General features: G+C 36.1%; 2 protein-coding genes across 3 annotated transcripts; both read left to right on the top strand.

The window, feature by feature from the left end:
* Positions 1 to 1,473: 1,473 nt before the first annotated feature.
* LOC148122368 (olfactory receptor 8C8-like) lies at positions 1,474 to 2,454 on the top strand. The gene has a single exon (XM_087905940.1). The coding sequence runs from the start codon at positions 1,474 to 1,476 to the stop codon at positions 2,452 to 2,454; it is 981 nt and encodes a 326-aa protein (XP_087762066.1).
* Positions 2,455 to 19,498: 17,044 nt separating this feature from the next.
* On the top strand, positions 19,499 to 24,619 carry LOC125388956 (olfactory receptor 8B3-like). 2 transcript variants are annotated; one of them, XM_087905077.1, is made up of 2 exons: positions 19,499 to 19,532; positions 23,706 to 24,619. In XM_087905077.1, exons 1-2 carry the CDS (start codon positions 19,499 to 19,501, stop codon positions 24,617 to 24,619), a joined length of 948 nt encoding a protein of 315 aa, XP_087761203.1. The 2 variants fall into 2 exon arrangements, with proteins under 2 accessions (XP_087761203.1, XP_048273295.3); XM_048417338.3 differs by lacking the exon at positions 19,499 to 19,532 and having other exon boundaries at positions 23,653 to 24,619.
* The last annotated feature ends 1,366 nt before the right edge of the window (positions 24,620 to 25,985 follow it).

The following is a 25,985-nucleotide window of genomic DNA, read 5'->3' as shown; positions in this document are numbered from 1 at the left end:
CATATCCAGACCCTATTTTTGAGACACATTGTGTAGATAGTCACAGAAATATGAATATGTGAATTTAAATGCACAAGACCAGATAAATTACAATTTAGCCATGTAGATTCATTAGTAAGAAACAAAACAATCTGGATTTAAACTCTGTCTTGAGTGTATATTCCTTTTTTCTTAATTCTTTTAATTTTTGTAGATTGCTTATTTAATACTTACTGATGCAATTGCAGGGCTTGGAGATAATTACTAGAAATGACAAGTGAGTATGTTCCTGTCTTTTTCTCTAGTCGAGCTGTACATGGCAGAATGAGTAGAATTCTGAAGGGAACAACCCAATACCCTGATCAGGCAACTAGGTATTCCTGTTGGGGAATTACAAACTAAGAAGGACCTTGAGTCTCAAAAGAGAGTGTGTTTATACCCATGCTATATGATATAAGTACAGGTTCTGTTATTTCTACCCTTAAAGTAGAAACTCACTCAACCTGGGACCCTTTCTACAAGCCTATAAGAACAATGTAAGAAGGAAAGATGTTTACTTCTCCTACCTGTACTCACCTCATCAGCACACACATTCCTTCTTCAGGATCCTGAAGACTAGGTGAGACACATAGCCTTGTCTGACTGAGCAACTACAGATTATAGACCTTTGAGAAGATATGGTTGAACTACAATATGTAAGTCATTCTAATGAATTGCATTTAAATTTCATAGAAATATTTATATGTTATATATAATATAGTATTCATAATTTGTTATATACATATAAAAGATAATATATACTTATTACATCATTCCATAAGTTCTGTGACAATAGAGAACCCTGACTAATATTATTTCTAATATATTATCTTATAATACTAGGTTATAAGAGTCACAATTGAGAGAAATGATATATTGGATGGAAATGAGATTATTTTCCTTTGAACAAATAATGAGAATATTTAAAACAAATTTTTACATTGAAATCATCTCGTATCCTTGCATAGATCTTTTAGTAGGTCTGAGCCAGTTTTTTATGGATAAGTATCATCTCTTTATTTTCAGAAAATTCACCTCCTTAGAATATTGGAGTGAAAGGGCCTGTGTGGTACGACAGCAATCACATATTCAGGAAAAAAAAGATAAATTATATTTATCTTCATAACATCCCCTAATACTTAAATCTATATAAATTATAGGTTTAGGTTAGGAGAGAGTAATGTTTTCTTTCTATTTTTGTCCCTGATCCTAAAAGAACCTTAAAAAGACAGGAAAAAGTGGTTGTTTAAAGACTTAGGAGTTGGGCTAGTGGTTAATCAGAGTAGATGCTCAAGATGAACAGGAAAAGAACAAACAGATTTCTCAGAATGAGTAGCAATGTTCTCTGAATGTTTTCCTCAGTGGCTTCAGACAATCCTGAACTTGTAACAACTGGCTCTAGCTGTTCTTTTGAAGTCAGTTACAGAATTCCTTGTTTAATGTGACCCTTTACTGATGTTTCTCCAGATCGACTGTGACAAAATGGCTATGAAGAATGACTCTACAGTGACTGAATTCATTCTCGCAGGATTGACAGACCAACCTGAGCTCCAGCTACCCCTGTTCATTCTGTTTCTGGTGTATCACACAGTCACTGTGGTGGGGAATTTGAGTTTAATGAGTCTCATTTTCTTAAATTCAGACCTGCAGACCCCCATGTACTTTTTCCTCTTTAACTTGTCCTTCATTGACTTATGTTATTCTTTTGTCTTTACTCCCAAAACACTAATGAGTTTTGTTTCAGAGAAGAACACCATCTCCTTTAGAGGATGCATGGTTCAGCTGTTTTTTTTCTGCTTTTTTGCCTATTCTGAGTGCTATGTGTTGACAGCCATGGCCTATGATCGCTATGTAGCCATCTGTCAACCTCTGTTGTACATGGTCATCATGTCTCCTAGAACATGTTCCCTGATGATGTTTGGTTCATACTTCATGGGGTTAGCTGGTGCCACTGTCCACACAGTGTTTATGGTCAGACTGAACTTTTGTGATTCTAACATCATCAATCACTACCTGTGTGATATCTTCCCCCTTCTCCAGCTCTCCTGCAGCAGCACGTATGCCAGTGAGCTTGTGAGTTCTGTTGTTATTAGCACAGTGGTCATTTCATCTAGTGTTGTCATCTTAATGTCCTATGCTTTGATTCTTTTTAATATCATCCAATTGTCATCAGGTAAGGGTTTGTACAAAGCCATGAGCACCTGTAGTTCCCACATAATAACCGTTGCCCTATTCTATGGATTTGGTATGCTTACACATATCAAAACATCATCTGATGAATCTATGGATCAAGGGAAAATTCTCAGTGTATTTTGTACATTTTTGCTGCCACTGCTGAACCCTTTTATTTACAGTCTCAGGAATCAAGATGTCAAAGTTGCTCTAAAGAGATCTCTAAGGAGACTCACTTTAAATGAAGCACTCGGGCTGTCGTAGTCCACATTCCCAATTTGAGTCTTTTTCTCCACTTTGTTTTGCTACTACCTTCTTATTAATATTTAAATGTCTTCCTTTCATCTTTGTTTTTATATTCTGGCAAGGTTTTCAGTGTATTATTTCTTCTCATTCCTTCACAAAAATTCTTTATTATTTTACATGGAGATAAGAAAATATTTTTGGCTTGGATACTTATTTTGAGTGTTGATACAGCTTCATCTTTGTACTAGGTTGAGTCACAAGGTGACATATTTTGTGTTGTAAGAGAACTCTGTTTACTTTTTATCTATGTACTTCTATGACTAAGGAAAGCTAAGAAGATGATTGTTTTCTAATAAGTTTACTAGTGTTGATATTGTCAGATAGAAATTTACAGAGAATTTTCAATTTAAGTTCTTTAAATACGCTTGATATGTGATTCTACTCTGTTTACTTTGAAAATCATTGGTTAATAAAGGAACTTCTTTGGACCTATAACAGATTTATAGCGCAACAGAGCTAGGTGGGGAAAACTAAAATAAATTTTGGGATAAATGAGGCAGAGTCAGAGAGAAACCATGGAACTGCTGCTGGAGACAGTCATGCTGGAAATTTGCTGGTATGCCACAATCTTGTGATGATGAACAGATTAACGGAGATGGGTTAATTTATGATATAAGAGTTATCAAGTAAGAAGGTAGAACTAATGAGCCAGGCAGCAATTTAAATAATATAGTTTCTGTGTGATTATTCCATGACTGAGAGAATGAGCATCCGGGAACCAACAAGAGGCCTCCTCACAACAAATCGGCACCAAAGTGGCCAACTGTAACCCAAACAAAACCTTAGAAGGGTTGGAAAGGAATTCTAGACACTGAAAAAAAGCAAAGTTAGTTTAGTCACATTTTCTTTGCGAATGGACTTTGTTTATGGAGACATGCTGTACCTCTTTTAAGAGAGGTTTTCTTGATTCCGTGGTAGAAGAAAAAAATCTGTGTTGTTTTGAAATGCTGGCTTTCTTGGCCACACTGCCAGTGGGACCACTGGCTCTTTAAGGAGGCCTGACATTTAAATGGGTTTGTGAGCAATGTACTACACCTTGTTTAATGGCAATATAGACCTGCAGTGCCTAAAACAGGGACAATGTGCATATCTTACAGAGTGGTGAACAGACTTCCACCATGTTGGACTGTGTGGTACAAGCAGGATGGACTTATATACCCTAGTAATACCACAACTTAAGTGTTTAAGAAGTGCTTAGCATTTTCAGAAGTACTTTTGGACAGTTAAGAATTACAGATGCACAATGTTACATACTCAGACATAAAAGACCACTAAATGGTTCACAGTAGTAGATAAATGTATGTAGGCTTGGGAGAGAGAATAAAAGAGTATAGAGAGTTACAGACAGTCATAAAGATAATAAAATAAATATGAAGAAAGGAACAGAGTAAAAACAAATAAGCCTAGTAAAGATGAAATATACACAGAGTCTGGATTATGTATATTATTGTGTTTTCTTTGAATTTTTTGACTGTGAAGGACCTGAGTACAGAGAAACATTTCATTGTAATGGCTGCTAAGATAAACCAGCATATGTATTTTAAAGGTATCATTATTTCAAAATATGGATCTAAAGATATGTTGCTTTGAAAAAAAATGTTCTTTTTTTACTTTCCACAGAGGATGAGAGCCTGTGAATTGCTACCAGGCTAATGTGGTTTGGATCAAGAACCCCCAAAAGCTTACTGTGAATACTCCCAAAAATTACTTTACCCAACAAAAAGCAGGAAGCAGTTTGGAGAGAACTATGCCCCAATGCCCTAAATGGTTATTTATAAGTGTTTGTTTATATTTAATGGAGATATTCTGTGAAGATTTGCATTGGTATGGATTTTGGATTATTGAAATAAATTTAAGGGCAATTTTGTTATACTGTGTATATGTATATTTCTAATCTTGATTAAGGTATTGTGTTTGTGTAGCTCATTTGAAAATGTAATGTATAGTAATAATATAGTTTTCCTAAATTTTGATAAAAGATTAAGTATATATAAATATTGTAAATATAACTCTTGCTTAATACCCATTTTGTATATGTGATTTACTTTGTTAAAGTTAAAAGCCTTCCCTTTTTTTAAAGAGTAAAATGGAGATTATGTAGGATTCCCCTTTCTATGCTGTGAATATCAACGGTTAATAAAGAAACCTCTTTGGGCCTATAGCAGATCTATAAGGTAACAGAGCTACATGAGGAATGTTAATGCTGGGAGAAAGGAAGCAGTGTCAGAGAGAAGCCATGGAGATGCTGCTGAAGATAATGCACTGAAACATTGCTGGTATGCCATGGCATTGTGGTTAATGCACAGATTAATAGGGATGGGATAAATTAAGATGTAAAAATTATCAAATAAGAGGCTAGAGCTAACGGGTCAAACAGTGATTTAAATGATATAGTTCCTATATGATAATTTCAGGGCTTAGACAATAAGCAGACAGGAACCAACAAGCGGCCTTGTCCAATATACACTTGCCAATTGTCAAAGAAATAATTGTGAACTAATTTGGGGTCATGGTGAAGTTGTCATTGTTTCTAGCACTGCTTATTGTTTTCAATATTTTTCTTATTTTGAATTTTGCACGTCAACATTATAAAATGACATTATGTGTTTCCTCTGGAGTTTTGGTAAATTTTTCTAATTACTGAAGACTGATCTAGGCTATTTTGTATTCAGAATTGTTAAATATCATTAAAAATGGCAGTGATTTTTGTGAAAGTTTGGTTTGTCACAAATACAATTAAATTTATCACTGCATTTGAACTATTAATAGGGGCTAATTACTTTTATAAACACACATTAATAATATGTAATGTCTAAAGTCATTATTCACTTTGTTGTGTAACAATAATGATGCTTTTAAAGAAAAGTGTAATTAGTAATTCTAGAAAAAAAGAAACTATAGGTGACATTATACCCAGTGATGGATTACTTATATAAGCTCCTGTTTGATTCTTACCATATATGTGCATACATATACTCACATACATTTATGTAAACATCTAAAACATATGTTCATATAAATGTGATTATAGCACAAATATTTGAATAACTGGAATTTTTAATTAAATGTGTATACATAATTTTTTATTTACTTATTTCTAGGAACTGCTCCCCACAAATAATGCCAATCTAAATGAAACTCCCATCTACCTGATAATTTGTGCAATGCATAATGTTCTTACAGAGAAGGTTTATATAATTCTTCTTGTCTTTGTTTTGTATTTGCCTTGTTTTAGGTTATATATCTGGTAATATAAGTCTTGGTTTTAATACCAATGTGTATCCAATAGAGAAACATATGGAATGAAATAAAAAGAATCTTGAATTGACAGAGAGAGCTTGAAGTTGTTCAGAATGACTCTAACAAGAAGGGGAGAATATTTGACCACATGTGCAGTCTGACATGTGTACCTATGTAGGTTTTGAGAGTGTTATGATGACCCAACAGTTCTAGTTTCATGACAAGGAATGTTTTGGGACCTGAAAGCTGACACTGGCCAAGACTTACATCATAAACACAGTGGCTGGGGAGACATGAAGTTCTGCACAGAAATTGGCAGATCCCTGGGCTAAGTGGAAAGCAAGACTGACTCTTTACAGCTTTTATGATTCTATGTTGTGGTAGATAATTCCCTCAGAAAACACAACCTCAGCAATTGGCAACTTCATCCAGTTGGTGAATTGCTTATACAATTTTTTCCCTACATAATACTTAGAGACAACACTTTAAGACTTTTGCATGACTTTTATTTTGAGACGAAGTTCAAATGTACAAATGAATTAAGATGTGTAAATGTCTACCATTAGATGCTCAATGTATATTTCTGCAAAGCAGGAGGGACAATGAATACTAAAAAGAAATAATTAAGCCTCATGTTGATCAATACACTGGAGTATAAAAACACATGTCTTAGATAATTTCTCTGTTATCCTTACAGTAGATAATGAATATTAGAGAAGATCAAAGCCAGAAAACAGATTTAGAAGTTTCCATGTTTTTCAATCAACCATGTGTGCACCCAATTTCAATTCTGAACTTGAAAGTTAATGTAATGCCTTCTTACTTGTTTCTTCTGTTGAGGGTTAATTTTAGAAATGATGGATTCTTTATCAGAATGAATGTCAGCATGCTTAGTCATGAGACATATCAAGATAAAACATATACTTCATGGGAAAATATGGTTCACTGGAAAGGATATTTTTAAAATTATTTAAAATAATTTTAAAATTAGTACCACTTCATCTCTTTTCTTCATGGAACTTAACAAAACACTAGAATTGACAAAGAAAAGAAATAGTTTGTGAGAGGTAAATATTTCCAGAAAGAAGCAATTAATAACAATTCTATAAACTCATACAAAAATATAACTGAATAATAATATCTGATATAACATATACCCATTACATTATCTGATTGGGCACTTTAGGTATACTGGGACATTTTTGTTATGAAATTAATCTCTCTTGTTTATGTAAATTTTTTGTAGTCTCAGTTGAGAAATGATAGATTGCTTCAAACTTATTAGTTCAACAACTGCTGTTTTCATTGTCTAACTTAAAGTTCAGACAGAAATTGCAAGTTCTGGAGCTGAATTTAGATTTCTAAATAATTGTCACATAGTGTGACCTCAGTAGTCGTTTTGTCTGCATGTCTCGTGAATGGTTAACACAATCTGTACCTACTGGGAAACACCGTTTTTTACTGTGAAGTTATTAGTGTAATTCAGTGAATCCCAAGACTGTGGCATTGTAAAGAGTACTTGGAAATAGAAATGCTGATGTATTAGCTCTTCTCTTTTAACCTTTTAATATTAATTCATACTTTTGGAGAGTTGTGATCTATGATCTTGGAAATAATCCGATGCTATATTAGTCTTCCTGTACACAATTAATTTGAAAGATCTTTCATGTTCTAAATATAAATTAGCTTTAATCTTTGAACAAAAACTTTATGTGTAAGGAAATGAACAAAAAACAAACAAACAAAAATCGCCGTTTTATATTTCTTAAGCCATCATGTCCATGAAAGTATGTAATAATGTTTTACTTTCTCTATCAGAGCTATCTTTCTTCCATCTTTAGTTATTTGCAGCATGAAACTGAATAGTACCAAAAGTCCCCAAAGTAAGTCTTAAGCATATCTGGTTATTTAGATGTTGTTTAAACTAGCTTTGTGTTCTTTCTGTCTTTCTAGAAGTTCTTTATGAATGGATAGACAATAAAGTAATCAGGAAAAATCAAGTTTTCAAACAAAAATTTTTTAAGAGAGCAATATTAACACATTTGTTTTTTGTTTTTTTTTTCATTTTTTTATTTACTTATTTATTTATTTATAAAAATTTTCACATCCTCCCCTCCTCCCCATTTCCTCCCATTACCCTCGCTCCCTCTCCTCCTCACTTTCCAGTCCTAAGAGCAGTCAGGGTTTCCTGCTCTGTGGGAAGTTCAAGTTCTTCCCCGCTCCCTTCAGGCCTAGGAAGGTGAGCATCCAGACAGACTAGGATCCCAAAAAGCCAATACATGCAGACGAAACAAGAACCAATGTCATTGTCAGTGGCTTCTCAGTCAGCCCCCATGTCATGTCAGCCACATTCAGAGAATCCAGTTTGATCACATGCTCGTTCAGTCCCAGTCCAGCTGGCCTTGATGAGCTCTCATTAGATCAGTCCCCTTGTATCAGTGGGTGAACGCATCCCTGGCAGTCCTGACTCCCTTTTTTATGTTCTCCCTCCTTCTGCTCCTCAATTGGACCTTGGAGGCTCAGTCCAGCGCTCCAATGTGGGTCTCCGTCTCTATCTCCATCCATCGTTGGATGAAGGTTCCCTCTGGTCTTGCCTTCCTTGCTCACGTTCTCCCTCCTTCTGCTTCTCATTTGGACCTAGGGAGTTAAGTCCAGTGTTCCAATGTGTGCCTCTGTCTCTATCTCCATCCATCGCCAGATGAAGGTTCTATGGTGATATGCAAAATATTCATCAGTATGGTTATGGGCCAAGGCCAGTTCTGGCACCCTCTCCTCTGCTGCCCAGGGGACAATCTGGAGACCTCTCCTTGGGCCTGGGAACCCCTCCAGAATCAAGTCTCTTTCCAACCCTACAATGGCTCCCTTAGTTGAGATATATACTTCCCTGATCCCATATCCATCCTTCCTCCCTCCCCCCCATTCCATTCCCCCAAGCCATCCCCAATCCTCACACTCTCCCTTCTCTCTAATCATCTCCCCTTACCTTCATCCCCCACCCCACGCGTGCATGCAAGTGTGCCTGGTAATCTTGTCTACTTCCAATATCCGGGAGGATAACTATATGATTTTTGTCAGGATCATATTCTTATTTAGCTTCTCTAGGATCACGAATTATAGGCTCAAAGACCTTTAATTAAGGCTAGAATCCACTTATGAGTGAGTACATACCATATTCCTGTTTTTGGGTCTGGGTTACCTCACTCAGTAAAGTGTTTTCTATTTCCATCCATTTGCATGCAAAATTCAAGATGTCATTGTTTTTTACCGCTGCGTAAAACTCTAGTGTGTATATGTTCCACAGCTTCTTTAGCCATTCTTCTCTTGAGGGGCACCTAGGCTGTTTCCAGGTTCTGGCTATTACAAATAGTGCAGCTATGATCATAGTTGAGCAAATGCTTTTGTAGTATGTTAGGGCATCTCTTGGGTATATTCCCAAGAGTGGAATTGCTGGGTCCTGAGGGAGGTTGACTCCCAGTTCCCCTAGAAACTGCCACACTGATTTCCACAGTGGCTGCACAAGTTTGCATTCCCATCAACAATGGATGAGAGTTCCCCTCACTCCAAATTCTCTCCAGTATAAGCTATCATTGGTGTTTTTGAGTTTAGCTATTCTGACAGGTGTAAGATGGTATCTCAAAGTTGTTTTGATTTGCATTTCCCTGATCGCTAAGGATGTTGAGCATGACCTTAAGTGTCTTTTGGCCTTTCGAAGTTCATCTGTCGTGAATTTGCTGTTCAGTTCAGTACCCCATTTTTTAATTGGGTTAATTAGAGTTTTAGTGTCTAGTTTCTTGAGTTCTTTGTATATTTTGGAGATCAGACCTTTTGTCTGATGAGGGGTTGGTGAAGATCTTCTCCCATTCCAAAGGTACCCTTTTTGTCTTACTGACAGTGTTCTTTCCTTTACAGAAGCTTCTCAGTTTCAGGAGGTCCCATTTATTCATTGATTCTCTTATTGTCTGTGCTACTGGGATTCTACTTAGGAAGTGGTCTCCTGTGCCTATATCTTGTAGGCTACTTCCCACTTTCTCTTCTATGAGGTTCAAAGTGGTCAGATTAATGTTGATGTCTTTAATCCATTTTGACTTGAGTTTTGTGCATGGTGATAGATATGGATCTACTTTCTTTCTTCTACAGGTTGACATCCAGTTATGCCAGCACCATTTGTTAAAGATGTTTTCCTTCTTCCATTGTATACCTTTAGCTCCCTTGTCGAAAATCAGGTGTTCCTAGGTTTGTGGGTTAATATCTGGGTCTTCTATTTGATTCCATAGGTCGGCTTCTTGTTCTTATGCCAATACCAAGCTGTTTTCAATACTGTAGCTCTGTAATATAGTCTGAAGTCAGTGATGGTAATGCCTCCAGAAGTTCCTTTATTGTATAAGATTGTTTTGGCTATCCTGGGTTTTTTTTCCATATAAAGTTGATTATTTTTCTCTCAAGGTCTGTGAAGATGTTTGATGGGATTTTGATGGGGATTTCATTGAATCTATAGAATGCTTTTGGTAGAATTACCATTTTACTATGTTGATCCTCCCAATCCAAGAGCAGGGAAGGTCTTTCCAAGTCTCGTATGTAATGTTGAATCAACCAACTTTGGCTAAAGCCTGATGTAACTGACATGTCATTTTTTAAAAGCAAGAAACCTTTTAGGACTCTCTCACCCTGTCTTGTCAAGATAAGACAATCCTGTTTTTATCCATTTACGGATATTTTGTAATTTTGTCAGTGGTCGAGGTATGGGCTTTTTCTTTGCCCAAAGGCCAGTTCTGCCAGGAAGAAGACAAGCTCCAGGTGGAGTTTCTTTGGTGCTCAACGTTCTCTCGAGAGTAGAGCAGTGATGTCAGGAGCGATTGTGTCTCACTACTATAGAACTCTGAGTTAGATTAAAGGCATTTTCTACAGCTCTTTGAAGAGGTTGAAGATTATATTATCTATACTAAGTATGATCTCTTTGCACCTAAATAACCTGATTAGCCTAAATATAAATTAACAAACATATATGACTATTGATTTTTATCTATCTAACTTGAACTAAGAGAATGAACAACTGTGCAATGAGTGAGGACAATGACCTCCAATGTAAACAATGTGTATCATTACATAAATATCTTAATCTGAAGTAGGAATGTATTAATACAAATAGAGGTAGAAGCATACGCACATACAATATTTAATATATCAATGTACAGAAATCAACACCAATACAATTTTCTAAACACAATAACTCAGAAATACCAATATATTATTATCCCATCACCAAGATGATGCCGCAGGGCGATCAGTAATGAAAAGTCCCCAGCATATCTTACAAAAGATACAGCTTTAATAAAAACAGAAGGAAAACTTACACAGAATCGCACCCTGCTGGAACGCTGCTAGATCTAAGCCAGGTCGAGTAGGGCAACACATCCCACAAACAGAATGTGATTGGCTGAACTCCCCTATCAATAATTATTGACTAATTTGTGGTCATGGTGAAGTTGTCATTGTTTCTAGCACTGCTTATTGTTTTCAATATTTTTCTTATTTTGAATTTTGCATGTCAACATTATAAAATGACATTATGTGTTTCCTCTGGAGTTTTGGTAAATTTTTCTAATTACTGATGACTGATCTAGGCTATTTTGTATTCATAATTGTTAAATATCACTAACAATGACAGTGATTTTTGTGAAAGTTTGGTTTGTCACAAATACAATTAAATTTATCACTGCATTTGAACTATTAATAGGAACTAATTACTTTTATAAACACACATTAATAATATGTAATGTCTAAAGTCATTATTCACTTTGTTGTATAACAATAATGATGTTTTTAAAGAAAAGTGTAATTAGTAATTCTAGAAAAAAAGAAACTATAGGTGACATTATACCCAGTGATGGATTACTTATATAAGCTCCTGCTTGATTCTTACCATATATGTGCATACATATACTCACATACATTTATGTAAACATCTAAAACATATGTTCATATAAATGTGGTTATAGCACAAATACTTGAATAACTGGAAGTTTTACTTACATGTATATATATAATTTTTTATTTTGCTTATTTCTAGGAACCGCTTCCCACAAATAATGCCAATCTAAATGAAACTCCCATCTACCTGATAATTTGTACAATGTATAAAGTTCTTACAGAAAAAGTTAATATAATTCTTTTTTTCTTTTTTTGTATTTGTTTTGTTTTAGGTTATATATATGGTAATATAAGTCTTAGTTTCAAATCCAAAGTTTATCCAATAAAGAAATATATGGAATGAAACAAAGAGAGTCTTAAATTGACAAAGAGAGCTTGAAGTTGTTCAGAATGACTCTAACATGAAGGGGAGAACATTTGACCACGTGTGCAGTCTGACATGTGTACCTATGCAGGTTTTGAGAGTGTTATGATGACCCAACAGTTCTAGTTTCATGACAAGGAATGTTTTGGGACCTGAAAGCTGACACTGGCCAAGACTTAGATCATAAACACAGTGGCTGGGGAGACATGAAGTTCTGCACAGAAATTGGAAGATCCCTGGGCTAAGTGGAAAGCAAGACTGACTCTTTACAGCTTTTATGATTCTATATTGTGGTGGATCATTCCCTCAAAAAACACAACTTCAGCAATTGGCAACTTCATCCAGTTGGTGAATTACTTATACAATTTTCCCTACATAATACTTGGAGACAACACTTTAAGATCAAAGCCAGAAAACAGATTTAGAAGTTTCTATGTTTTTGAATCAACCATGTGTGCACCCAATTTCAATTCTGAACTTGAAAGTTAATCTAATGCCTTCTTACTTGCTTCTTCTGTTGAGGGTTATCTTTAGAAATGATGGATTCTTTATCAGAATGAATGTCAGCATGCTTAGCCCTGAGACATATGAAGATAAAACATATACTTCATGGGAAAATATAGTTCACTGGAGAGGATATTTTTAAAATTATTTAAAATAATTTTAAAATTAGTACCACTTCTTCTCTTCTCTTCATGGAACTTAACAAAACACTAGAATTGACAAAGAAAAGAAATAGCTTGTGAGAGGTAAATATTTCCAGAAAGAAGCAGTTAATAACAATTCTACAAACTCATACAAAAACATAACTGAATAATAATATCTGATATAACATATACCTATTACATTATCTGATTGGGCACTTTAGGTATATTGGGACATTTTTGTTATGAAATTAATCTTTCTTGTTTATGTAAATTTTTTGTACTCTCAGTTGAGAAATGATAGATTGCTTCAGTCCTATTGTTTCAACAACTGCTGTTTTCATTGTCTAACTTAAAGTTCAGACAGAAATTGCAAGTTCTGGAGCTGAATTTAGATTTCTAAATAATTGTCACATAGTGTGACCTCAGTAGTCATTTTGTCTGCATGTCTCGTGAATGGTTAACACAATCTGTGCCTACTGGGAAACACCGTTTTCTACTGTGAAGTTATTATTATAATTCAGTGAATCCCAAGACTGTGGCATTGTAAAGAGTACTTGGAAGTAGAAATGCTGATGTAATAGCTCTTTTCTTTTGACCTTTTAATATTAATTCATACTTTTGGAGAGTTGTGATCTATGATCTTGGAAATAAATCCAATGCCATATTATTCTTCCTAATATAGGAAGTGAATAACAACTAACTTGAAAGATCTTTCATTTTCTAACTATAAATTAGCTTTAATCTTTGAACAAAAATATTATGTGTAAGGAAATGAACAAAGAACAAACAAACAAAAATCCCAGTTTTGTATTACTTAAGTCATCATGTCCATGGAAGTATGTAATAATGTTTTACTTTCTCTATCAGAGCTATCTTTCTTCCATCTTTAGTTATTTGCAGCTTGAAACTGAATAGTACCAAAAGTCCCCAAAGTAAATCTCAAGCATAACTCGTTATTTAGATGATGTTTAAACTAACTTTGTGTTCTTTCTGTCTTTCTAGATGTTCTTTATGAATGGGTAGACTATAAAGTCATCAGGCAGAACAAGGACTGGGCAGGACAGAAAACCCCAACAACAAATGGTGCCCATGTGAGCAAATGCATTCACATAAAACCTGAGAGAGCTTGGGAAGTAAGTCTAGACAGAAAAAAATGGAGTAAAGAATGGCTTCTTGGTAGCAGCAAATTTTGGATATGCTCAGCTTGCTAGAGGCAAGCCCTCTCACTTAAGAGAGGCCTCCTGACTCAGCTTTAGCTGTAAAACCCTGCAGCTCTTTAAGAGGTCCTGCCATGGAACACTTAAATGGTGATGATAAAAGTTGACTGCATGCTTTTTGGGTTTTAGCGACAGCAGGAAAAGAGCTGCACCATTTTAAAATGCCAGTTTTCTGGGCCGTCCTGTCAGTGCAAACTCTGACTCTTTGAGGCAGGAGGTCCAGCTATAGAGAGAGTATTTGAGTGTTGTTTGTGGACACACTGTTACAGCTTGTTTGCTGGCAAGGATCTTGAAACACCATAGAGTTGTGGTAATAAACATGGCTTTGACCGGTACCTCCACCATGAGCCTGGAAATTTAGAAATCTAAGGAATGGTCTGGATCCAGTCATCAAAGCCACAACTTTAATCTGACCTATATTGCTTAGCAAATTAAAGACTCATGTGGTCAGTAAAAGAGAAAGAGATACAGTAAAGAGAGATTCAAAGATGAAGAAAACCTCTAAATGGTTTACAGTGTGTTAAAAATATATGAAAATTTGGGAGAGTAAAGAAAGAGGTTAAAGTCCTTAAAATAAAAAAAAGTGTAGTTGGGTTTGGTGGTACACACCTTTAATTCCAACACTTGGGAGACAGAGGCATGCAGACCTCTGTAAATTCAAGCTGTGGTGGCACACACCTTTAATCCCAAGTTTTGAGCAACAGAGGCAGGCAGATTTCTGTGAATTCAGGGTGTGGTAGCACACACCATTAATCCCAGCAGTTGGGAGGCATAGACAGGCAGATCTCTAAGTTCAAAGACAGCCTGGTCTACAGAGAGAGTTCCAGGACAAAGATACATAAGCCATTGAGCCTATAATTACTGATCCTAGATAAGCTAAATAACTAGGTGAACCCAAAGAAAATCATATAGTATCCTCCTGGATGTTGGAAGTAGACAAGGTTGCCAGGCAAAACTTGGGTGCACAGGGTGTGGGGGGAGTAGATGTAAGGGGAGGTGAGTAGAGAGAAGGGAGAAGGGGAGAATTCAGGAGAGCTTGGGGGAATGGGATGGGTGGGATGGAGGAAAGGTGGACGTGGGAGGACATGGGAGCAGGGAAGTAAATATCTTAATTAAGGGAGCCATTTTAGGGTTTGCAAGAGACTTGTCTCTAGAGTGGTTCCCAGGCCCAAGGAGAGGTCCCCAGATTGTTCCTTGGGCAGCAGAGGACAGGGTGCCTGAACTGGCCTTGTCCCATAGCCACACTGATGAATATTTTGCATATCACCATAGAACCTTCATCTGGTGATGAATGGAGATAGAGACAGAGACCCACGTTGGAGTATGTGATCAAACTGGACATTCTGAAAGTGCTTGGCAATGAAGGCTGACTGAGAAGCCAAGGACAATGGCACTGGGTTTTAATTCTACTGCATGGACTGACTTTGTGGGAGCCTGGTTTGTTTGGATGCTCACCTTTATAGACCTGGATGGAGGGGGGAGGACCTTGGACTTCCCAAGGGGCAGGGAACCCTGACTGTTCTTAGGACTAGAGAAAGAGGGGGAGGTGGGGAGGAGGAGGGAAAAGGGAGGCGGGGAGGAGGTGGAAATTTTTAATAAATAAATAAATAAATTTAAAAAATCAGAACCTTATTCCAACAGTCAACCTTGTCTATCAGGGAGGAAAATTTATGTTGATAGATAACATTTAATACCCTTTCAGAGGTCCTGAATTTCTTTGAATTAAACTATTTTACCAAAAACAAAAAATGCTTGTACTTCAACATTGTAACTGACTCTCCCCAAGCTTCTAATAAACTATCACAAATACACAGAGGGGAAATAGTATTAATTTTTTATATTACCAATCGGGACTCAGAAATTGGGAATGGTTAGAATCAGTGGATGCTAAGAGGATTAAAAAGTATTGAAATTTTTTAAAAAAAGAATGCTTCAGCTTGCTTGCTGGCAACGATCTTGAAATGCCATAGAGCTGTGGCAATGAAAATGGCTACAGCAAGTACCTCCGCCATGAAGCTGGAAAGCTAAGGAATGGGCTGGAGCTAGCCGTCAAAGCCACGGCTTTATCCTCTCCATAAGGATTTATGTGGTCAGAAAAAGAGAGATATACAGTAAAGAGAGATTTATAGACAAAGAAAACCTCTAAATGGTTTATAGTGTGTTTAAAATATATGCAGGCCAAAGGTTAAAGTTCTTAAAGTAAAAAAAAAGAGAGTAGTTGGGTGTGGTGGTATATACATTTAATCCCAACACATGGGAAGCAGAGGTAGATTGACCACTGTGACTTCAAGGGGCAGAGGTAGATTGACCACTGTGACTTCAAGGTGTGGTAGTACAGGCCCTTAATCCCAGCACTGGGGAGGCAGAGACAGCCAGATCAGTGTGAGTTCAAGGACAGCCTGGTCTACAAAGTTATTCCAGGACAAAAATATACAGAGAATCTGTGTCAAAAAGTAAAAGTAAAAATAAAAGAAATAGAGGTTGAAATAAAGCCACATAAAGATGGAAAATACACAGAGAATCTTGATACTGTATGCTATTATGTTCTCTTTAAATTGCTTGAATGCTGAGGAAGGAGCAAGAGTTGCTAAAAGATACTTGTTTATAAATGCTGTTGAAGTAATCTAAGATAGATAGATAGTTTGAAAATACCTTGACTTCAAAATTTGGATCTAAGGTTATGATGCTTTGGAAAAGTTCTTCTTTTGTTTTCACAGAGGATGAGACCTTGTGGATTGCTTCTATCCCAATATGGAATGATAAACCACCTCCTTCTGAAAGGTTGCTGTGAAAACTCTCAAAGAATTACTTCACTCAACTGGTGACTGAGATGAACCTGGCACACAGGTTCATGAAAAACTTGATTAACAGTGCCCCTATACAGCAGGAAGAAGTTTGGAGAGAAATAACTACGTCCATATTCCCAGATATTGTTTATAAATGTTCTTTTACATTTAAAGGGGGATATGATATAGATATGAATAATTTACATTGGTATAAATTTTGCTTTATTGGTATAAAGTTAAGGTCAATTTTGTTATATGTATATGTATTTCTGATCTTGATTGAGGTATTGTGATTGTGTAGTTCATTTAAAAATGTATGTATAATTAGGAAATATAGGTTGTTAATGGATAATCATCAATAATAATCAAGCTTGTAGTCATGCTAGTTAGATTATCTAGATATATAGAGATATATTTCAGTTAGATAGGCATTTTTCATATCTTTCAAAAACTACAGAATATGGCATTTTAAATGTTTTAATAACTTAGGACTTTTCATGACAATGAGACACATCTGCTTCTGGCAGCACCATCTACTTCAAGAGGAAGATGGGCATCAAAGAGGCTCCTTATGGAGTTTGATAGTCATTTGGGCAAGAAACTGCTCTTGCCTGGACTGTTGCATAAACTGGACATAGAGAACCCACAGAGAGAGGACTGCTGAACTTGCCTCAAGGTGAGATGGTCTTTTGGGGTTCCTGCTTCATGAAAGAGTCTGCGAGACATTCTGCAGGACACAGAAAAAAGTGACTGAACTGTCTTTGAAATTTCCTGCTTCATGGAAATGTCTGTTGGATACTATGGGCCTGTAGGCTGAAGATGGATGCCCCAATGGTACAGAGGAACTTTGAGTGACTGTACAGTCATGAGATGCCTCTGTGATTTCAAGAGTTTTGGAAGTTGCTTAGTTCTTGTTTACATAGGTAATATTATATCCTTCTGGAGTCTTTGAGGGAGTTGAAGAATGGTTGCTTATAGTTTTCTTTAGTTATGATAAAAGATAAAGTAGATATAAATATCGGAACTGTAATTCTTGCTTGATACCTGTCTTGTTATATGTAATTTTACTATGTTAAAATTAAAGCCTTTCTTTTTGTTTAAACAGAAAAAAGGGAAATGATGTAGGAGGGTCTTCTATCTATCTGTTGCTTTCATTGGTTAATTAATAAAGAAAACTGACTGGCCTGATAGGTCAGAACATAGGTAGGTGGGGAAGATGGAACTGAATTCTGAGAAAAAGAAGCAGAGTCAGGCAGAGGCAGAGAGCAGATGCCATGCAGCTGCTGCCATGAAGCTGCCAGGTCAGACATGCTAAATCTTTCCCGGTAAGCCACGAGCTCGTGGTGGCATACAGATTATTAGAAATGGGTTGAGTCAAGATGTGAGAATTAGCCAGTAAGAGGCGAGATATAATGGGCCAGGCAGTGTTTAAAAGAATATAGTTTCCATGTAATTATTTTGGGTAAAGCTAGCCAGGCATCCAGGAGCCAGACAGGCAGTGAAAAGCAGCCCGCCACTCCAACCACTACAATTGGTGTCCAACATTTTCATTTTTAATAGTGTAGAAGTAGACTTCAATGATGCTTGTTTACATAGAATTATATCTGCATTTGCTTAAAAATAAATCTTATACATACTTAATAAATGAATAATTAAAACATTGAAAAGGATTTTAAAAAGATGTACACTTTGAATTGGGGATAGCGTTCTTGCTTAGAATACAAAGACTGTGTGATCAATTCATATGTTTTGCATATAATGATAATGCCAGTGCTCTTCTTATCACAGGTATTGTTACAAAACATATAACAGAGATAATTTAAGGGCAGAAAGATTTACTTGGTCTCAGAATTTCATGGGATTTTGGCCTATCTTTGCTGGGAAAGCACAGCAGTGGAAGAAGCTCTATTTGTTTATAGCAGGAGGAACATACAGAAAACACATCCTGCATAGAGTTGGCCATAATATAGAAAGTTTTGGTCAGAATACCAACTAATATAACCTTCAAGGCCTTTCCATAACAATCTACTTTTTAAAATTGAGGTCAGAGTCACCTAAAATGGTATAACCAATTTACTGAATACTCAATAAAATTATGCAAATAAAGTTACAAACACTCTTCAGGTATCTTGAAAATTTCCAACCCATCACACATACATGTAGCATGTGAGAAAACATTGGAGTGCATTTATAAGTAGTATATAAACTTATACATTGTGTGCTTAAAAGAAATCACTAAATCCTTAACAAAATCTTGTATCTTGGCTGACATGTTTTGAATTATAAGAAAAAGAACAGACAAATACAAAAATTATTTCTGAAAGATGTCACTAATAACATATTCCCTGCATGTTTGAATTACAATCAGATAACAAAGTTGGAATTATGATGAATATATTCAAGTACAGTCCACTAAAATTTATCTTCAGGCCAAAAATGGAAGAACTTTTCTAATACTTACTGATATCTTTAATGGCTTATCAAGTCAGAAAAATATGAATAGTGAGCTTTACTGAATAAATAAAATACCATCTAATATAACACTGTGGTTCTCAACATCAATGACATTAAAGACTAGAAATAATCTCTCTCAGTTTCTCCACTCCTCCCTCCTTCCCTTTATATTGTTAACTCTTTATAGTGTTTCTCTCATACAGAGAAAGATAGTTATATAATTCCAACATTTTAAAGATAAAATACACTCTTAAAAATCTGTGTGAGCTTTAATGCCAAATGAATAAAAATGCAGAAGTTAATTTTATACTTATTATATATCTGATGAAGAAATGGAGGGAAATACAAATGAATTGCATGGGAGCAATGAGAATTTATGGAGAATTATTGCACAATGATTCAAATATGAAGGCATCTATGACACTATGAACCCAGACAAGATTCCGTACAGAGAAGAGAACTTTCAAGGCTTTGATGGTTAAATTAAAAAAATACACATATCCTTATAGAACTGTCATATGAAAGTACACACATTGTGAGCTTCAAAATGATACTTATTTTTCAATGTAATTAGTGACTGTTTTTCTGGAATCATGAAGTGATTTGAGCTGATTCACCAAATCTGCCTCCTAGAGGACCATCTCTGTTCATGCTGAAGGGATGCACACTAAGGTTTCTGTTGCCTTTCTGTCTCTTTCCCCTCTTGGATTGTTGTAGAGGAAGGAGGACCCTCTAATTGCTAAGTCCTGATCATTGTGGGACCCTGTGGAATGTCTTTTCTGTTGTACATATTTCATGTTTGCCCTGAAGAATTTTTGGTTTTTAAGTAAATTTTGGGAGTCTGGAATAATTTACTTACTTGCTCTCTGTTTCCCACTTTTTCTTCTGTTCCTACTCATTTCTGTTGTAATTGTGTCTGCAACTCATCGTACTTCTCTCTTTCGAGTGCTGGTCATTTCTCCCTCTTCTCTATGGCCATCTTGATTTTTCTGAACACTGAAGTTGTTTTAATTTTGTGTCAAAAAAATTTGGTGCCTCTAAATGGTATTTCAAAAGGAAGAGAGCTTTGATTTTGGAACTTAGGACCTTATTATAATGCACTATTACAGATTTTCCTTTGGTCTGAGCATATGCACAGGTGTTGGAATAAACATTGGATATCATCAGCAAATGAGAATGACACTCAGGGATGGAAGCTATGGTATTTTTCTCTCTCTGAACTTAGTAACTCTGATCTAGGCTTCCTCTGGATGACCTCTGGAGACACCTGAGGCTCTACAGTCCTAATGGATGTCACTTTGTCCACATTATTATCTATAAGTAAGAACATTGGAACTATATAAGTTTTTGCCTGTGTGACAAATAGTCTATGTAGTATCCAGTATGTGTATTTAGAGAACTGGGAAGGAATACTAATTTGTTCATTCTTCTATCTATATTTTAAAGCACCCCTTACACATATAAGGTTAATTATTTTAGGTATGTCAGAAGTAGCTCTGAAGAAAATAGTCATATTCCTTTGATGAAATGGACTTAGTTTAATAGGCATGTTTGATTTGTATGAAAGAAGAAATTTCAAAGAAGAATACAAGATTTCACCTAATAATGGAAAGTATGGAGAATCCATAGTATATGGGACAGATTTTCATGCTTTTCTAATGAAGAGTTCCCAAATTGGCAGAAATAAAATGTACTTCACTGAAACACAAGTGAAGGAAAAGAAGAACAGGACTAACAGGCAGGAGATAGGAGGGCAGTGTAGAGGAGAGGGTTTGAGGAAGGATAGCTAGCACTAACGACCTTTGAGAAAATCCTGCCTAGCATACTACTGCATACGCTTCCAAAAGTAGTTTCATAACTAAAATGAGTTTTAACTGAAATACCTAATCATTTGGAAAAACTGTTTCTATACTAGTAGACACCACAGGCTATAAAGTAGAACCTAGAATGAGGTACCCTTTTCGGAGTTGTTAGGCAACTGTGTCCCCAATAGATTTCCAAATTTTGCAAGCTGTTGTCACTGCTCTTGATTACTCCCAAACTTGATAATTAGACCATATTGCAGAAGACATCATATATCCATGTCATAACACAGGAAAATAAAGTTTGTGTATATTTTGTAGCCTATTGTCAAACATTTCAAGAAAACTTTTTCTATGTCTACATATTTCCATTTTGTTGTACTCACTTCTTTTATTCTTTGGCAATTTCATACTTGAAAAAATATATGTATATCAGGTCCATCTACATACAATTCTAAATTACAAATCATTAATGCCTACACACAGAAATGAAAAGTTGTCATAATTTTACTTGTATTGTATAAAATCATCATAAGTTTTCATTCCCCTCAACATGACTCAATGGCAGTTGAGAACCTAATTCTTCCCTGATAGCTGTCTCTTAACTGTTCTCTGTACATAGAGAGAGAGCAGAATACATCATTACTTGAAAGTTGGTCATGTCTTGTGTAAGAAATTGGGAGTTGAATCAGGTATTGTCCAGCTTTTATAGCGCTAAATGTCTATATAAGCTATCAAAGAAGAAATGCAACACTCAGTTTCACTGAGGTGTGAAACATGAGGCTACAGTCATAGATAGCTAACCTGGCAAATATACACACTAGTGGAATATTTTCTTAAGTATTGTAGGAGTAATCACCCATCAAGCACTCTTGGACTAGTTTTCAGGCTTGCTTCATACACAAAATTCATTCTTAATATGGTTCTTGTAGTCAACTACTGAGTCTAGGTCATAGGTCATAAACTTGAGGGATGAGCTTATGACTTTAATTCTGCTTTTGGTACAATAGTAAATTGCCTCCTAATGAGTTTCCATTGTACCCATAGATTAGTGCATCTCGCAACTTTCATCAGAGATGCTTCCTTTAGCAGTAGATGCTGATTAACACAGGTGTCTTCAGTGGGTCGACTGGTAGAGCATAAGAGAGCATGAATTATCAATTCTAAATAGGACCTCCATATCACACTCCTTTTCTCAAATCTCAGATTATAAGGGAAGTAGCGATGGAAAGAGTGTAAGAGTCTGACGTCATAGAGGAAGCCTGGTGGTGGTGGCACACTCCTTTAATCCCAGTACTCGGGAGGCAGAGGCAGGCAAATCTCTGTGAGCTTGAGGCCAGCCTGGTCTACAAGAACTAGTTCCAGTACGGGCTTCAAAGCTACAAAGAAACCCTGTCTCAATCCCTCCCTCACAAAAAAAAAGAAGTCATAGAGGACTACATCAAAACAATATTTTCAAGATGTGTGCAAGGACCTCAGAGTGATTACAACAGTATGCATAAAATCACTGAAAAATTAAGCCTGATAAAAATCCTAGAACGGAGCAGGAGGGGTAGTAATGAATTCTACATCTAGTTTAGGAACTGTTGGTGGTGGATGGCTACTGTGAGCCATGGTTAGTTTCAAGAATGCAGCCCCCGAGAGGTTACCTACTTTCAAGTAGTTGGCTGTATACTCATAATACAGGTAGTGATAAGAGGAGTCATTGTGTTCAAGAAATTGAAAAGAAGAGATGAAGTTAGGAGGGAATATGGTTGGAAATGGAGAAAAATCAAAGGAAAAGAAATTGAGAATGAACTTCATTAAACCCAATGTGTGTATTAAAGTTTCAAACAATAAGAACCAAAGAAAACAATAGTGTATACCTTCAATAAGCCAATGTTATTACTACTGAACTAGTTTGTAAGCACCATGGCAACAAAGCCTAATCTCTGGGGAAATACCTGGTAATCACAAGTCTTTCAAATTTTAATCAGGTCCTAAGAGAACAAACTCTAAAAACCCTCTTGGTTCATTACCAGGTAACTCTTGTGACATCGATTGATATATTTGCCAACCTCTGGGATACAGAAGACATCCTGGAAAAAGTCACAACTGGAAATCATGAACTACAACTCATATCTTTTCAGAATCTGGAGAAATAAGGGTTCTGGATTATCCAGGCAAAAATGAATTTCTCCTACCACCAAAAAGCCACCTAAACAGCAAAAAAACAAACAAACAAACAAACAAACAAAAACAAAAACAAAAAAACAAAACAAAAAAAAACCTTTTTTTTGGCTATGCACCTTACAACCCATTCATATGTGTACTTGCCCCCCTGTGAGAGTAGAAGAGAAGAGTTACTAATGTGACTTGTGAGTTGCCTATGCACAAAGGTAAGCAATGAATTGGATGCACGTTTTTTTTTCTCCAAAACCAACTCTGAGCAATCCTAGACACTGTCTCTTCTCTTTTGGAATGACCACTGAGCTTTAATTGGGAGACAAATTGTCAAGGTATAAGAACAGTGATGCTTCAAAGCCAAAAATAGGTGCCCTGAATACATTCTCAAAGAAACAGCATTCGAATTATTGCAGGTATTACTATATATGAACTTCAAAAAATGAAGAAAACGGAGGCTGATAGAAGTGTGAGCTTGACTTTGTCTTTGGAAACTGGCTTGTAATCTCATTTTAATGGGGTAGTTTGGAGAGACTGAGATTCTTTTTAAATGTTATGATTTTTATTGTTCTCACAGATATGACCCAGCGATATGGCCTTAGTTAATGACTCTTCTGTGAAGGAGTTCATCCTGCTGGGATTGACACAGCAGCCAGAGCTCCAGCTGCCTCTCTTCTTCCTCTTCTTGGGAATCTATGTGGTCTCCATGGTGGGGAACCTGGGCTTGATTGTTCTGATTGTTTTGAGCCCTCACCTGCACACCCCCATGTACTACTTTCTCTTCAACCTTTCCTTCACAGATCTCTGCTACTCCTCTGTCATAACACCCAAAATGCTGGTGAGTTTTGTAAAGCAGAACGTAATCTCCCATGCAGAGTGCATGACTCAGCTCTTTTTCTTCTGCTTCTTTGTTATTGATGAATGCTACATTTTGACAGCCATGGCCTATGACAGATATGCTGCCATCTGTAAACCCCTGCTTTATCACATCACCATGTCCTACCAGGTCTGCCATTCGATGACATTTGGTATATATGTGATGGGGTTTGCGGGTGCAATGGCCCACATAGTTTGCATGTTGAGACTGACTTTTTGTGATGGCAACATCATCAATCACTATGTATGTGACGTACTTCCTCTCCTGAAGCTCTCCTGTACAAGTACTGCCATCAATGAGATGGTGGTTTTCATTGTTGTGGGTGTCAATGTCATTGTGCCCAGCCTGACTATCTTTATTTCTTACACCTTGATCCTTTCCAACATTCTTGGCATCCGTTCAGCAGAGGGTAGGTCAAAAGCCTTCAGTACCTGTGGCTCTCATGTAATAGCTGTTTCTCTTTTCTTTGGAGCTGCAGCATTTATGTATCTTAAACCTTCTAGTGCATCTGTGGAAGGTGATAAAGTATCTACCATATTTTATACTATTGTGGGGCCAATGTTGAATCCTTTTATCTACAGCATAAGAAATAAGGATGTCCACATTGCACTGAGAAAAACTTTGAAGAAAAACATGCTTACTTAAGTAGAATCTGTATTTGTTATGGGATAACCTTAGGACATGTGACGATTACAACTAGAGGAAGTACCAGAGAAAAAGCTTTTGTTTACCTGCATGAGTCCCTGGATTTGATCCACAGTGTTGAAATCTTCAAGGGCTACAACAATTAAAATAACATAAAATCCTCAATGGTGAGAACAGTGTAGAATTAAAATTATTTAACATTATTCAAAATTAAGTTAGTTATTAAGGAAATTTCAGAGGTAGAGAGTTAAGAGTTGCTAACTCATCTTTTTAAGATAGAGTGCATAATTTATTGTATAATTTTCCAAAATCATTTTACATTTTGTCAGTATTGAAGACTGAAAAAAACACACATTTGTGCAGCCATCTACTAGTATAGTACACCCTAGAGTTAGAAATCACAAGGATTTAAGTACAAAGCACTGTATGATACTATACTCAGAAACAATAATCTCATGAGATCTTTTAAATATACTTTTTTGAATATTATTTTAGTCTGTGTGTTTGGGAAATTATATCCAGTCCCTATTGCATGCTAGGCAAGCACTCTTTCACTGATTTATATCTGAAACACAACTGTGAGATCTTTGACTAGGGTCCATCTAGAAGTCTTACGTTGCTGTGCCTTTGAGATAAAAATTTCACAAGTCTTAGAGAGAGTGTCTCATTTATTCAGTTAGCAATTTCTTGGGTATTTTGAGCTCATTTCAAAAGGTCCCCTGTTTCTCAGAAGGTTCCAATAAGAAAGGGAAATGCTCTTTTTATTCTGGTCTTTTTTCTTTAGCCCAAAGTCACTTTGGGAAAGAGCAATTGGTGATTCTGTTGTAATTTCAGTGCTTGAAGTCTGAAAATGGAACTATTTAGATGATTCAAGATAAAGAAAATCTATATTATATATTTGCCTCATGCACTTGTGGGCAGGTATGTGAATATATTCACCTGTTATGTCTTTATTATGAAAAATTTGACTAAGCAAATTAACTAGTTATTGGCAAAGGAATTTTGTCTTTTATTCAAATGAGTAATCAAATAAGTGATCTTAATTTTTTAGCAGTCAGTTCTTTCCCTTTAATAATTTCCACTTTCTGTCTCAGTGTTCTATGTACAATGATGCAGTTTATTGAAGTAACAAATGATTACGGTATTTCATTCCTATTTTAGAAATAAAGATATGTAGGTTTTGGCCAAACATTAAAAATACAGCTAGAATTCACAGATATAGGATCTAAATTGCAGTGCTTTATCTGGTCCCTCTTCCAGTAGGTCAGGGAATCCTAGGAGGAAAGGGCAGAAAAATTCTAGGAGTCAGAGGAAATGGAGAACTCCCCAAAACACAGGCACTGTATCAACTAAGCAAAGCATATAT

Source organism: Myodes glareolus, chromosome 4, assembly GCF_982192425.1.
Source record: "Myodes glareolus chromosome 4, mMyoGla1.1, whole genome shotgun sequence".
NCBI lineage: Eukaryota > Metazoa > Chordata > Mammalia > Rodentia > Cricetidae > Myodes > Myodes glareolus.
Note: the sequence above shows the minus strand (reverse complement) of the source record. Positions and strands in the feature narration are given on the sequence as shown.